This window comes from Pseudorca crassidens, chromosome 8 (assembly GCF_039906515.1).
Source record: "Pseudorca crassidens isolate mPseCra1 chromosome 8, mPseCra1.hap1, whole genome shotgun sequence".
Classification (NCBI taxonomy): domain Eukaryota; kingdom Metazoa; phylum Chordata; class Mammalia; order Artiodactyla; family Delphinidae; genus Pseudorca; species Pseudorca crassidens.
This window is the reverse complement of record NC_090303.1, coordinates 22,252,873-22,269,404: the sequence shown is the minus strand read 5'-3', so window position 1 is coordinate 22,269,404 and position 16,532 is coordinate 22,252,873. Positions and strand designations below refer to the sequence as shown.

The window sequence follows — 16,532 nt, the reverse complement described above, 5'->3', positions numbered from 1 at the left end:
TAAGAAGCCTGCATGATGCAATGAAGGTCCCACGTGCCTCAACTAAGACCTGGCACAGCCAGAATAAATAAATATATATATTTTTAAAATAACATTAAGAGGAAAGTATGTTTTTATTTTCATCATAACAGAGTATAAATGAAAATATTGTTCCAAGACTTAACCTTTTCTCACCTATAAAAGGTGAGATAAATACTTTTGGCTTTGTGGGCCATAAAGTCTCTGTCTACTTTATGTTGCTGTTGTGATAGGCAAATATATAAATTAATGGGTGTGGTTGTACTCCAATAAAACTTCACTCATAAAACAGGCAATGAGCTAGACTGACCCATGGACAGTGTGCTGCTATCTGATCTAAGTGGTTACACACAGCAACATGCTACTGAGCTCCAGCCTGCCCATTCCCCACTGTTCACCAACACTTTACCCTCCTTCTCATCCCCAAACCAAGAGAGCTCCTGATACTCTCCTGTCTCAGTCTCAAACACTCTGATTGCCAAGTATAGTCAAGTCACGTACTATGGTTATTTTCACTTCCTTGCTTTCTACTTATAAATTTGATTTTTTGTTTGCAACAGTGATAATGAATGAATCCTGAGTTGTCTGAAACAACCACATGCCATACAAATTACTTTCCATTTTGAAAGAAAAATTTTGCTTCTTCAGCATGGATTAATTCCATCATTGACAAATCAAACCAGCTGTTACGAATCAAATCAAACCTCTTATCAAGAGGACTTTTAAAAATTACCTTTTAGTGCAACTGAAAAACCAACCCAAAAAGTCAATTCATCTTTTCCAAATTATAAACTATTTCTTACTTTTCTCTATTCATTATTATAAGCTGTTTACTATTTCTGATCCCCGACTGTTAAAAAATTTTAAGTTGTTTTGTTGTTGACTATTAATCACTATATGTGGTCACTTGAACTGTGACATTCATTACAATTATCTTATTACATTTAAATTTACAAATGTTCAACACAACCATGCTGCACAGAACTAGGTTTCCTGGACTGTCTAGGGACTTAATATTGTAGAATACTTTCTGAACTGGTGAAGGGGTAGTGGTCCCTCACTGGAGTACAATATGGTTATGTATTGGTTTTTATTCATTCCAAACAATATGAAATGCAGTAGCATTTTTAAATTTTTTAAATTTAATCCACAAACAGTTAATTCTAACCAGGACTTTAGAGTATTGACTATACTTTAAATCCAGGCCATTTAACTAGGAGTTACAGTTAACATTACAAAAATCACACTGTATTTATAAAGGAGACTGTGTAAAACAGCCTGAGTCCTTTTCTGCATAAACCTAGAAAGCACTAAATTTCTGGTAGCATCAGAGGAATTCATAAGTCCTAAGTACAAATAAGTCATAAAATTAAGGACTTCTTGAATTCACCAATGACGAGTAAAATCATAGAAATTATATTTCATTTAACCATGGAAAACAAAGTCAAAAACAAGCAATTATGAGATGGGTAATGTAATGGTTAATTTTATGTGTCAACCTGGCTGGGCCATGGTGTGCTCAGATACTTGGTCATACGTTATTCTTGGTGTTCCTGTGAGGGAGTTTTGGGGTGAGATTAACATTTAAATCCGTGGACTTTGAGTAGTGCAGACTGCTCTCTCTAAGGTGGCTGGCCCTCATCCAATCAGTTAAGGCTTGAATAGAAAAAAAGGACCAGCCTCCTCCAAGTCAGAGGATTCTCCAGGAGACTGCTTTCATGTGTAACATTAGCTCTTCTTGGTTCTACAGCAGACCGTCTTTGGACTGGAGCTGAACATCAGTTTGCCTGGGTCTCAGCCTGCCCACCTTCGGATTAGAACTATTGTATCAGCTCTCGGTCTCCAGGCTGCTGCTCTTCAGCGTGAAACTGAAGCATCAGCTCCTCGTGGGTCTCCAGCTTGCCCACCCTCCCCCCTGCAGATTTTGTACTTGCCAGCCTCCATAATCATGTGAGTCAATTCCTTATGATAAACCTCTTTCTCTCTATATATAAACATCCTACTGCTTCTGTTTCTCTTGAAAACCATGACTAATATAGGGAAGTTATTTAATTTTCATGTATGTTTAATCATCGTATTTTGAGTTGAGTAAATAAGACAGTATATTTCTTTCAAGTGATTAAAATAGACACCTTCATGTGTAACCTAAAGCAAATTGTTGGTTCTATTCTAAAGCTTATATTTTACTTCTTTTTTGTTGTTCCTTCACTGTTTTTGTTTTTTAATTCATTTTCTCAGATTTGTGTTGTTAGTTTTAGAACTTGGAATTTAATTCACTTCCACAGCTCATCAAATAGGTATATATTTTAAGTTTCATATCAAGTTTTCTGCCATAAAAGATCAACCTCTACTTTCAGGATGGAAGTTCTCAAACCCATCTTTGTACATAATTATAACAATTCTGGGGAGAATAACATAGATATGAAAGATTAACATAATAAACTATACTTCCGTCATCAAGGATCTTTCTTATTTGTTGAATTTGAAACTAATACTTTATATACCACTTTTCAAATAGATCACTCAAAGCAGTTATTCGTTTATTCTTAGATACATAACACTTATGATCAACTTATATACAAAGAATAACACAGAATTAACAAAATAAGGTACAAGGAAATTATACGTTTATGAAAAGTCATTCTCAAAGCTTCTTAGTTTAAAAGCAGTATAAAAACAAACATTATTATTAATGTTTGTTTATTAAGTGTAGATTTACATTAAAACATTGAAGGCTTGGCTTATATAAAACCAGGTTCATACCATATTATAATTTAATTATCAGTCGAACATACTCATTACCTGATTAAATAATGTATATAAAAATAGGTACTTACACAAGAAATTTTAAATGGTGCAAATGTTATAGGGTCTTCTCCATACAAAGGCCAATAGCGCTCACATTTTTTCTGTTTTCCAAAAAAAAGTTAGTAAATAATTGATCATTTGTTTTACTTGAACTTTAACAAATATTTTGCGTTCAGGTTGTTCTTCCTTCCCAGAAAACAGAAAAACTGCCATCAATAGGCAAGGAGCTAGGAGCTCTCAGACTTACCCAACTAACCATAAAGGTGGGCTACCATGACCTCTCCAAGATTAGTCATAAGAACCTTATTAACATAAGTGTATAAACTGTTCATTGCTACCGGCTTGGTATATAGAGTAGATTCCAAAGATCCTCCTCTAGAAAAAGAAAAATTGCTTAAAAAAAAGGTGCCTGGCACAAGGAGGTCCATTCAGTATAAAAAGTTGCCAGGCAAGTTTTAATGCTTGTAAAATGACAATCTCTATAATAACTGGCTGAATTCTTGTTAAGTGTAAAATCTGTGGCATCGTGGAAAGAGCACTCCACTTGGTATCCGAAGAATTTTGCAAGTAGCAATTTTACTGTTTGGTTGACCTTTAGTTCCTTTACCTGTAAAAATGGGAATAATAATCCTTATCTTATATGAGTGCTTCAAGTACTAAATAAGAGTTTATTTCAAATGTTCCACTGGTGGAACGCTATAAAAGAATAATGTATTATTTAAACTATCCACTTTTGAGATTCTAGGAAGTGTAATTGAACAGTTTCCCCTTTTACTTTCCCATTTTAAACAAGTATAGAAATAGTAGAATATTCAATTTTCATTGGTTTCTAATATCAAGTCCCATCATTTTAGAAACTTAGGTAAGTGAATGAAAGCCTAACTTTACAGAGGATCCAGTGATTCTGATGCAAGAAATGATGCAATTTTACCAAGACCCAATAAAATGAAACCCTTTAAGTGACAATTTAGCTTAAAATAAACCTTTGGCATGGGAAATACATCAGTTCTTACTAAATTCTCATAGTTCCATATATAGTAAGTGGAATTGTTACCTATAGGCTAGAATTAACTGTAAGCTGACAATACTGCTCTCAGGGCAACAAAGTAGAACTGCCTAGTATGTCAGTTTAGCTTAGAGTAAATACTATTAATATTTTAGAAGCCTTAAAGCCACAAACTTCATTTCCCAGTAGAAGTTTATAGAAAATGATAAAATTAAATTATATTGACGGGTTTTTTTTCTTGTTGTTTTGCCTAGTAAAGTTTTAACATCTTGAAACAGAAAACAAATTTATAGAAGATTAACTTAGTAAGAATGAAAGATTGTGACTAACATGCCCCTCATTCAGACGAGCAATAACTGAGTAATGATTATATTGGTATTTATATTTCAGGTATGAACTGATTACAATTGATACCAAAAATAATGTGTTAAACATCATATATACATAATCTATAATAATTTATCATTCGTTTCAGAGATGAGGAAGCTGAAGCTCAGAGGGGACAGTTCAATGTACCATGCTCCAAATGCTAGTAAAGTGTAGGTCTGTTTGATTTTATTACCTGTGCTCTTTCCATTAGGTCACATTCTAAGTCAAAGTCAAGGTTATCAAACAAATTCATAGCCCTAACTGACAAAACAACAAAACTGACTAACAAAACACTATGAATCAAAAAAACATTAGCTTCAAAAATTTCTGCATGCAATACAACTTAATTTTTCAAGTATTATTACTGATATACAGTGTGAGCCTATTAATAGAATGAAGAGAAACAAAGCCTAAATCTTAAAAGTAATGGTAAAAAAATTAGGAAGGTGAAATTTAAGTTTCCTAACACCACTGATTAATAGTAATGGTACTGAGGTACATACTGACGATACTTAAACAGATAATTAACAGTTTGTACTGTAATTACAATTACTTAATTACTTTCTCAGTTTGTTTATTTTCTAATCTTAGACTGTTCACTTTCTGTCCAATATTGCTAATACTTCCACTATTTGTAAATGATATGGTTGAGCGGAATGACAAAAATTACTAGTAAAAATAAAGTTTTCCAATGATTTATACATCATAACATCTCACATAACTGAAAGATGTATTATCTTGCTTTATGCAACATATCTTTTACTGAAATTTTTCATAATAAGTTTTACAACTTAAAAATGACTTTTTACTTTAACTAATGAACTACCATTGTATAAGGAGACTTCAAATCATCACATAATTTGTTTGATTTGTTTCTCACATTTATAGAAGCCCACACTTAAAAATGAAGACTTAAGAATTGATGCTGCAGGAGATCACAATGGTTTTGAAACTAATTTCACGTGGACAGAGTTTTTACCAATGTTAAAAATTTCAGATTAAGGAATTTTCTTCTCTTTGGAGATAACATTACAAAAATGTAGTGGTATTGGCAGACAGAAATCAGAATATTCAAATTGTAAATTGATGAAAATTAATCAGAATTACTGAATTCATTTTTATTGCTCAATTTTATTCAATCCATAAAAAGTGTTCTACTTACACCACCATTAAATATTTGAAGACTACTAAGTAACAGTACAAAATCTATTAAATGTATTTATAAAATGTAAAAGTTTATGTGCTTGGGGATTATTTGGCTCCTTTTGATGAAATAAAAGCAACTGCAGAACACAAAAAAAGAAAAGAAGTAACTATTTTAAAAACTAGGGCTAAGAGTATAATAAAAGACCAGGAATATATATCCCTAGAAATGAAGTAATAAAAAGAATACTCCACAATTATTTTAAGTGTTAATAGTTATACATACCCTTCCCATCTCAAATTCACGACAGGCCATTACAATGATCTAAAAAGAAGTGGGGGTGGGATGAGATAAAGAATATATCAGTTATAAAGAATATATCAGTTAAAACACAATTTTGTTTTTTCAATAAAATATACATTTCAAGAATTATTTTTTATTCTGAGCAAAAGTATGCCTGGCCTGTCAGAAAAAAAAAAGTAGGTTGAGTTAAAGAATTCATCAAAATCATTCCTTCGAAGTAAAGGGCTAACTAACTAAATATCAACAAATTAAATTGGCTTCAAATAACATGATGTATTTGATTTGAATTAAATTTTTTGAAGCTTATAGACTTATTTCTATCTTTTGACATAATATTAAAATAGCACATTCAGGATATTTACCCAATAAAATAGCAATACTTTACATACATTTAATAAAATTATCAAGGTTGAAGGTATTTAACTGTCTTTGATCATAAAGGTTATTACATTTGCTTACCCATCCCAACATTTTATAATGTAATATTTCAAACATACAGCAAAGTTGAAATAATTTTACAGTAAACTCTGTATAGGCACCATCTATTCTCTACCATTAACATTTCATAATAATTGTTTTTATCACATAGCTCTCCCTCCACTCATCTATCAGTCTATCTTATTTGGTAGTTGTCTTACTAGTACTGACATAGGACAAGATTCAAAGTATTATCACACCCTATTCTTGAAATATTTCGACAAGTTTGTCAAAATTTAATGAGAAATCCTAGCCATCAGTTGCTGTCTTTTTAATAAACATTAGCTATAATTAACATATCATTATGGCTCAAAAGTCATGTCATTACATGTAATACTTACTACAACATTGTACTCCCATATCATCCTCCAAAAATCTATTACTGTATTTGCTAAAGGTCCTTGGGTTGCCACATATGCTTTTGGCCCATAAACACCCTAAAAGAGTTAAAAGCAAATTTCATATTTATTATGATTAACAAAAATATTTCCTTACCTAAATTTTAAGTTTTCAAATTTTATTAGTAATACTGCTGTTTTCGCCTAAACCATTCCCAAGTAATTTTTCTTTAATAGTACATAAAAGCATGGCGAAATATATTTCACTTCAGCTTCTGATGAAATGTTACTACTTTTGAGTAATTATTAGACATGGTGCACAGAATTCATAATTAAACCTCCTTGTGCTAATTTTAAAATTATTAGTTACCTAGGAATTAAAAACAAAAGCCTTAGTACCTAGGCAACAAAGCTAACTCTAGCAGAAACATAAAAGCATGCATCAATTCTAAAAGATAATACTGGAATAGCTAACTTCTTTCTTACCTAGATTCTTCCATAACTACCTTTAGTTAATTATTCAACTTAAAGTTTTTTAAGCACCTGCTATGTATACTCTAATAGTAAACCCAAGAATATATCAAACAAAATAGTGGATTAAAATACTAAACCAGCACAAAATTGAATCATACAGTGAGTCAGTGTTATTAAGTGCAATTAAAACCTAGAACTTTTAACAGATGTCCTTATTAAAGAACATAAACATCAATAATATCTGAAAGAACGAACTACCTACGTGTTAATTTTTGTTTAACCTATTCGTTTTGGGTTTTGCCATAACTGTAGTAAAATTGACTTTTTAATAAAAACAGTTTTTATTTGAAACCATGACTGTTCAATGTTGACATAGATATTAATTTTACCATATAACTCTTACCACCTTAATATTTTTCTCAACAAAATATTATATTAAGATACGTACAGGGGCTTCCATGGTGGCACAGTGGTTAAGAATCCGCCTGCCAGTGCAGGGGACACGGGTTCGAGCCCTGATCCGGGAAGATCCCACATGCCGTGGAACAACTAAGCCAGTGTGCCACAACTATTGAGCCTGCGCTCTAGAGCCTGCGAGCCACAACTACTGAACCTGCATGCCACAACTACTGAAGCCCGAGTGCCTAGAGCCCAGGCTCCACAACAAGAGAAGCCACCATAATGAGAAGCGCATGCATCGCAATGAAGAGTAGCCCCCACTCGCCACAACTAGAGAAAGCCCACACAGCAATGAAGACCCAACACAGCCAAAACTAAATAAAGTAAATAATTTTTTTAATTAAAAAAAAAAGAACCTTAAAAAAATGTATAAATACCATATATAAAATAACTGAAATTATACTGCCATATAACTAGAAAGATTCAAAAGCACAGAATAACTAACAGAACAAAACTGTCTTTTATTTACTCAAGTAGCAGTTTGAATCTCTCTCTCTCTGCTGATAAATATGTTAAAAACTTGACTGCTTTTGATCAGAGTATCCAAAAAAGGTTATCTATAAAGACTATATTTAATCTTGCATTTCAGCTGTCACTTGAAACTTAGTGACAATTGCCACAAGTTTTTAATCTAAGTTTATATTCTGTAATTTTAAATCAGTATTACCCAGTAATTCCAGCCCTGGTAATTTATTCTAAGAAATTATTCAAAAGAATAACAATGTTCAGGGCTTCCCTGGTGGTACAGTGGTTAAGAATCCACCTGCCTAATGCAGGGGACACAGGTTCGAGCCCTGGTCCAGGAAGATCCCACATGCCATGGAGCAACTAAGCCCATGTGCCACAACTACTGAGCCTGCACTCTAGAGCCCACACACCACAACTACTGAGCCTGCGCTCTAGAACCCGCACACCACAACTACTGAGCCTGCGTGCCCACAGCCCGTGCTCCACAACAAGAGAAGCACCGCAATGAGAAGCCCACACGCTGCAACGCAGAGTAGCCGCAACTAGAGAAAACTCGTGGGCAACAATGAAGACCCAACACAGCCAAAAATAAATAGATTAAATAAATAAATTAAAAAAAGAAAAACAATGTTCACTACAATAATACCATCAAGAAAAACTGGAAACAACCTATACGGTTCAACAACAGAAATGACCATGTACATTTGTGTACCTAAACTCAAGGGGACAAACAAGAAGATTTAGCAATCAGCAAGGTGTTTATAAGTCTTCAATGTAAAAGAAGAAACAAAAATAGAAAAACTTTATCTCCACTGTCATAAAACCAAGCAAAACTCTTTATGAATGAGGAAGCTAGAAGGAAAGCCCATAAAAATATGTCATGGCTGTGCTTTTAATTTTACTTCTTTTACTGTTGGTATCACGTTAGGCAATTTTAAAAATTTTAATAAAATTAGTATGTAGGAAGACATTAAATATGGCAGAGTTGATACTTAAAGTTAATACATACCTTAATAAAATTTGCATTGATATAGTCTGAATCTTGAGAAGGAGTCTTTAAAGTCAACTTAACTCGGCTGTGATCAACTACAAGAAAAAATAAAGGATTTCATAAATTATGTCCCATTGGCAAACAAGGTTTTTTTCTAACAAACCATAAATAAGATTAAATAAATAACTAAAATTATTTATTTTAAAAAACAATGAATGGGACTTCCCATGGGCAGCGAAGCCCATGCGCCACAACTACTGAGCCTACACTCTAGAGCCCGCAAGCCACAACTACTGAGCCCATGCGCCACAACTACTGAAGCTCATGCGCCTAGAGCCTGTGCTCCACAACAAGAGAAGCCTCAGCAATGAGAAGCCAGTGCACTGCAACGAAGAGGAGCCCTGGCTCGCCACAACTAGAGAAAGCCCGAGCGTAGCAACAAAGATCCAACACAGCCAAAAATAAATTAATTAATTAAAAAAAAAAAAAAAACCAATGAATGAAAATTGACTCTAGGTACCAGCAGGCTAATTTCTAACATCATATTGACAGGAAGTCTAATTGTAAAGCTGTGTTTTTAAGTTGGAATCAGAATAAATCTCAGGAGCTCTTTTAAAATACAAATTCCTGGGCACCGTCCTAGATTTACTATACAAGAGTCTGAGGTTTAAGTGTCTACAGTTTTTAACAAGCATACCAGGTGATGAACACTAACCATTTATACACAAATACATCTGCCAAAGTTCTTGTAAGGAAATCTAACTTTCATATTTTACAAGAAATTAGGAAAATTAAGTAAACTGTGACAAATAAATGAATTAAGATGATGTATGAAAAGTGCTCAATACTGCACTTCACCAATGATACTTATTATTAGGTAATGTCCACTTACGGTAAATAAAATCTTTACAAGAAGGTCTCAAAATATAAATTTTATTGATTTTATAAAATTATGTAGTTTTATTTTTAAAATAAAGGTAATATCAATATGATTTTTAAAAATTAGATCTTAAAGAAAGATAGAAGATGAGACTTCCCTGGTGGTCCAGTGGTTAAGAATCCATGCTCCCAATGCAGGGGGCCCAGGTTTGATCCCTGGTCAGGGAACTAGATCCCACATGCCGCAACTAAGAGCCCGCATGCCACAACTAAAGATCCTGTGCGCTGCAACTAAGACCTGGCGCAGCCAAATAAATAAATAAATAATATTTTTTTTAAAAAAGATACAAGATGAAAAGTGAACTGCCCCTGTCCTTGAATTCCAGGGCTCTCTCTTTTCCAAAAAAGACACTATTAAAGTTCCTTTTTCATTCCAAAATTCTTATGCATATACCTATATACTTTGAAAAAGCAGACAAATACAATCATACTAAACATGTTGTTCTGAACCTTGTTATTTTTCAGTTAGCAATATATTCTAGAACTCTTCCCAGAGCAAAAACAGATCACCTTACTCGTTTTTAATGTTATATGGACGTTTCATTACTTATTTAACGAGCTACACTACTGATGGGCCATTTTTTCTTACTAGACACACTACTACAATGAACACTGCAGTACTTGTATCTCTTACCGGCAGTACCAGAGGGTAATAAGTTCCTAACAAAGGAATTGCTACTTGCCTTCTAAAAGGTATATACCAACTTATGCAAGTGTTATTAGTAAGAGTAACTAATTGGGTGTTATCATATATTTTAATAGTTGACAATCTAAAAAATAAGACATCAGACTTGCATTTCTTGAATTATGCAAATGGTTGCATATTTTCATATAGTTGTTTGTATTTCTTTTACCAAAGTTGCTTGTTTATACCCTTTGAACATTATCCCCATGTGTCTATGTTTTCCTACTGATTTATATGAAATCTTTGTAAAGAGAGAAAAATCAACCCTTGGTCATAGATAGTGCAGATAGATTTTTTAAAACTTTTCATTTAGAACTAATTTTAGATTTACAGAAAAACTGCAAAAATAGTATAGAGAAATCTCATACATCCCTCACTCATCTTCCCTTAATGTTAACATCATACTTACATAACCATAGCACAGTTATCAAAATGAGAAAACTAACATTGTTACAATACTATTAATTAAACAACAGACTGTATACAAATTTTACCAGTTAAAAAAAAGTATCTTTTTTCTTTCCAGGATCCCACAATACACTTTGTTATTATTTCTCCTAAGTCTCTTCCAATCTATAAAAGTTCCTATGACTGATATTTTTCTTATGATTGGAATGAGGTTATGCATTTTGTCCAGACAGCAGAGAACAATCATGTGTCCTCAGTGAGAAGACACACCAAGGGGTTCATGATGTCAATATGTCATATTACTTGTGAGGTTAACCTTGGTCTTGGTTAATTTGGTGTCAGCTGGTGTCTCCACTGTGAAGTTACTATCTTTCCCTTTGTAGTAAATAAATATTTGGGTACATACTTTGAGCCTATGAAACCCTAAAGTAGTAGGATTATCTAAGATTCACGGTCTCCAGATTAGAAAGGGCCATAACATGTAATATGCCACTATCATTTTGGTCCTTTCTAATCCAGGGACAATGACTATTAAAGGCAATTAAAATACAAAAAAACATACAGAAATGGTAACAGATACAAATAAACTTCTTAGCAAACTTTTTAAAAGGAAAACTAATGAATAACTAATTTATATGCCAATGACCCGAATTTTATACATTAGTACAAAGGCCCAGTTCTGCTGATTTCATTTATTTATTTTTGGTGAAATTTTCTTTGGAAATTTGTAGGAAGAGATATATAAGAAAGACATAGTAGCTTCTAATTAAAATTATGTATCTCCTTACCATGTTTCCAGGAAAGAGAATGTTTACATGTTTATCAATGCTTTGTTCCTTATTTCATTCCATCCTACATGTCTTTTTTAAAAGCCATTTGGGATAAGGAATATACATATAAAAAATCCTATGCTTTGGGTAAATGACAATAGAATAATTCAGTAGTTAGGACAATGACAGTTAAGTAACTATATGAAGCTTCCTCTCAACCATGTTTGCCAGTAATGATGGGTCCCACCTAACTGCCCTTATTCATGTGGCATGTTAGCCTCTATTCAAAGTATCTCAAAGCCAGAGACTTTGTACAATAGTTGGTTTACCACTGGATCCTTAGTAAATGTTTTGGGGATTGTGAATCCAAATGACAACAGTGGCTCCCAAATGATAGTCAAGACTTGTGCCAAGCTGCTTGCTACATGCAAGCTGGGAATTTTTTTAAATTTTTCTGTGATGGAAAATTTTATGCATATACAAAAATATGATAGTATAATGAATCCCCATCTATCCAGTACCCAACTTCAATAATTATCAGTATTTTGCCAATCTTATTTCACCTATGGCTAATCATACAGCAGCTGGGGACTGGAAAAAGCAAACTAAAATGCAAGATTTCCGAGTCGCATATTCTGCAGTAAGTTTGATTCAGTCAGTTCAAGATGGGGCACAGAAATGGCTTTTTTTAAAAATGAAATAATGCCCTTTGCATGCAGCAACATGGATGGACCTAGAAATTCTCATACGAAGTAAAGTAAGTCAGAAAGAGAAAGACAAATACCATATGATATCACTTATATGTGGAATCTAAAATATGATACAAATGAACATATCTGTTAAACAGAAACAGACTCAAAGACATAGGTAACAGACTTGTGGTTGCCAAGGGGGAGGGTGGCAGGGGGAGAGAAGGATTGGGAGTTTGGGATTAGCAGATGCCAACTATTACATATAGGATGGATAAACAAGGTCCTACTGTATAGAACAGGAAACTGTATTCAATATCCTGTGATAAGCCATAATGGAAAGGAATATGAAAAAGAATATATAAGTATAACTGAATGACTTTGCTGTACAGCAAAAATTAACACAACATTGTAAATCAACTATGCTTCAATAAAAATTTTTTAAAAAGAAATGGCTTTTTTTAAAACTCTAAAGCACAGGCAAATTTTGTAGTCACTACTTCATACTACAGAATCATAGTATATATATATATATTTTTTATAATTTTTAAAATTTTTATTTATTTTTTATTTATTAGGCTGCACTGGGTCTTTGTTGCGGCACAGGCTTAATTGTGGTATGTGGGATCTTAGTTCCCCGACCTATTTATTTATTTAGGCTGCACTGGGTCTTTGTTGCCGCGGGCTTGGTTGTGGTATGTGGGATCTTACTTCCCCAACCAGGGTTCCCAGCGATTGAACCTGGGCCCCCGACATTGGGAGCACGGAGTCTTAACCACTGGACTGCGAGGGAAGTCCCAATCATAGTACATTATTGAGAATTTAAAAATCAATATTATGCTGTGTATAACACATAATGCATATTTTAATATTCTTCATTGGTGCTGTTATTAAGCATAAACATGAATTGAAATAATTTAAAGAATATTAAAGAAATGAAAACAATCATTCCTCTCCATGGTTTTGCAGAATGCCTCTACAATCTCCCAAGAGCACAATTCCAAATAGATAAAACCAATATTCGCTACACAAGAAGCTCTTTAAAGTAGCAACATTTTTTTCTTGAACAAACATCAACACCTACTGCAACAACAAAAATATATATTGTCACCTCCAAGGAAACACACACCTATTGATAAATCCTAGGTCTGAGAAATAAAAGGATCTCCATAATTAATATTGGGATAGGCAGAACACCCTGATCCATCACTTCTAAAGGCTAGCCAACTCAGTTTTAGCCCTTTTCAAGAGACAAAAGCACAGGTCATCCTTGACACAAGAGTATCTAGAAATTTCTTAATTATAGGACTAGCCTCAGTGTTCTACCATAAAATAAACCAAATCTCCAAGATGGCTTGAGAAAAAACTAAGTGATCTCTGAATAGTGATGAAATTGCTTTGAATGGATCAAAAGCAAGGATGTCTGCTCTTGCCACTTCAAGTTAACATTATACTACAGGTTCTAGCCAGAGCAATAAGGCAAAAAAGACACGCAGATTGGAAAGGAAGTAGTAAAATGGTCATTAGTTGCAAATGACAAGATTCTGATATGTAAAAAGCCCTAGTTTTCACCAAAAAAATACTAAACTAAATACTAAAATAAATGAGTCCAGGGAGGTCAGTGGATTAAAAAAAAAAAAAATCAACATGCAAATGTAAACTGTATTTCTATATACTAGTAATAAAGAACTTGAAAATACAATTAAAATAATTCCATTCACAATAGCATAAAGACTTTTTAAAAAGAAATATAAGACTTGTACACTGAAAACCATAAAACATTGCTGAGAGAAATAAAGAAGATCTAAATAAATGGAGAGAGACATTCTATATATATATTTCACAACTTCTTTATCCATTCATCTGTTGATGGACACTTAGATTGGAAGAGTCAATATGGTTTAAGATGGCAATTCTCCCTAAATTGATCCACAGGTTCATCACAACTCTTATCAAAATTCCAGTAGGATTTTTTGCAGAAATTGACAAGCTTATCTCACAATTTATATGGAAATGCAAAGGACTCAGAAGAACCAAACCAATTTTTTAAAAATAAGAACACAGGGAACCTAACACTTCTTGCTTTTAAAACTTACTATAAAGCTATAATGATCAAGACAGTGTGATACTGGCTGAAGAATAAGTCAATGAAATAGAATCAGGGGTCCAGAAATAAACCCTTACATTTGCAGTCAGATGATTTCCAACAAAGGAAAGAAGGCAATTCAGTGGAGAAAGGATAATGTTCAACAAATAGTGCTGGAACAATGGCACATGCTCAAAGATTATTTTAGACCCTTACCTCACACCATATTAAAAATTAACTCAAAATGAATTATAGACTTAAATGTAGGAGCTAAAACTATAATACTTCTAGGAATGAAATGAGAAAACATAAGAGAAAATCTTTGTGAGTTTGGATTAGGCAAAGAGTTCTTGGATTGAATATCAAAAACATGATCCATAAAATTGATAAACTGAACTTCATGAAAATTAAAAGCTTGCACACTTTAAAAAACACCATTAAGAAAAGACAAGCTATAAACTGGGGAAAAAATTTGCAAATCATAATATCTGAAAAAATATTTGTATCTAGGGTATGTAAAAATCTTTTATAACTCAGCTTTATAAAACTTTATAACTTTTATAAAAGTTATGAACTTTTATAACTTTTATAAAAAATCAATTTTAAAAAACTACAAATGATTTGAAGAGACTGTTCACCAAAGACAGTATACAGTGGCTAACAGAACATGAAAAGATGCTCAACATCATTAGTCATTAGGAAAATGCAAATTGGAACCATAGGAGATACCTCTATTCTTCTAGTGGATGTGTAGCGATAACTGTCAATAACTGTGTTAGACTGTCAATAACAAGTGTTAGCAAGGATGTAGAGAAACTAGAACCCTCATACACTGCTGGTGTAAAATGGTACACAGCTACTTTGAAAAACAATTTAACAGTCCCTTAAAATGTTAAACATAAGCTTCTGGGACTTCCCTGGAGGCGCAGTGGTTAAGACCCCGTGTTCCTAATGCAGGGGGCCAGGGTTCAATCCCTGGTCAGGGAACTAGATCCCACATGCATCCCACAACTAAGAGTTCGCATGTCACAATTAAGGAGCCAGTGAGCTGCAACTAAGGAGCCCGCAAGCCACAACTAAGGAGTCTGCGAGCCATAACTAAGACCAAATAGACCCAGGGCAACCAAATAAAATTAATTAATTAATTAATTTCAAAAAATAATTTAAGAAAATAAACATAAGCTTCCATAGACCCAGAAATTCCATTCCTAAGTATCTACCCAAGAAAAATAAAACCATATGTCCATACAAAGATTTACCTAGAAATGTTCATAGCAGCATTATTTATAATGTTCCTCAACTACTGAATGGATAAACAAAATGTGATAGCCATACAATGGAATACTAGTGAACAATAAAAAGGAATGAACTACGTACTAATATATTATACAATATGGATGAATCTCAAAAACGTGCTAAGTGAAAAAAGCCAGACACAAAAGACTACATATTGTATGATTACATTTACATGAGATTTCCAGGAAAGGAAAATCTAGAGATGGAAAGCAGATTAGTGGTTGCCTGGGGCTGAAGATTACAAACTGGCATAAGTAACCTTTTTGGTGTGATGGAAATATTCTAAAACTGTATTGTGTTGATGACTGTACAACTCTATAAACTTTTTTTAAAGATTGCTTTCCATTTATAGTTATTACAAAATATTGGCTATATTCCCCATGTTGTATAATACATCCTTGAGCATATCGTACACCAATAGTTTATCCTTCCCACCCCTGCCCCCATATTGCCACTCCCACTCCCCGTAGCCACTAGTTTGTTCACTATATCTGTGAGCCTGCTTCTTTTCTGTTAGATTCACTGGTTTGTTGTATTTTTTTAATTCCACATATAAGTGATATCATACAGTATTTGTCTTTGTCTGACTTATTTCACTTAGCATAACGCCCTCCAAGTCCATCCATGTCGCTGCAAATGGCAAAATTTCCTTCTTTTTCATAGTTCAGTAGTATTCCACTATATCTATATCTATATTTAAAATACCTCTTTATCCATTCATCTGTTGATGGACACTTAGGTTGCTTCCATATCTTGGCAATTATAAATAACGCTGCTATGAATATCGGGGTGCTTGTATCTCTT

At 33.3% G+C, this 16,532-nt stretch overlaps 1 protein-coding gene across 3 annotated transcripts in view; it reads right to left on the bottom strand.

Annotated features, from left to right (window-relative positions):
* Positions 1 to 16,532, bottom strand: part of PTPN12 (protein tyrosine phosphatase non-receptor type 12) — an 86,280-nt gene that overhangs the window by 36,421 nt on the left and 33,327 nt on the right. For all 3 annotated transcript variants that reach the window (XM_067746041.1, XM_067746040.1, XM_067746043.1), the window contains 4 exons: positions 8,874 to 8,950; positions 6,467 to 6,562; positions 5,631 to 5,669; positions 2,856 to 2,927 (listed from right to left, as the gene is read on the bottom strand). In XM_067746041.1, the coding sequence (XP_067602142.1) occupies positions 2,856 to 2,927; positions 5,631 to 5,669; positions 6,467 to 6,562; positions 8,874 to 8,950 (284 nt within the window). The remainder of the gene's footprint in view (positions 1 to 2,855; positions 2,928 to 5,630; positions 5,670 to 6,466; positions 6,563 to 8,873; positions 8,951 to 16,532) is intronic.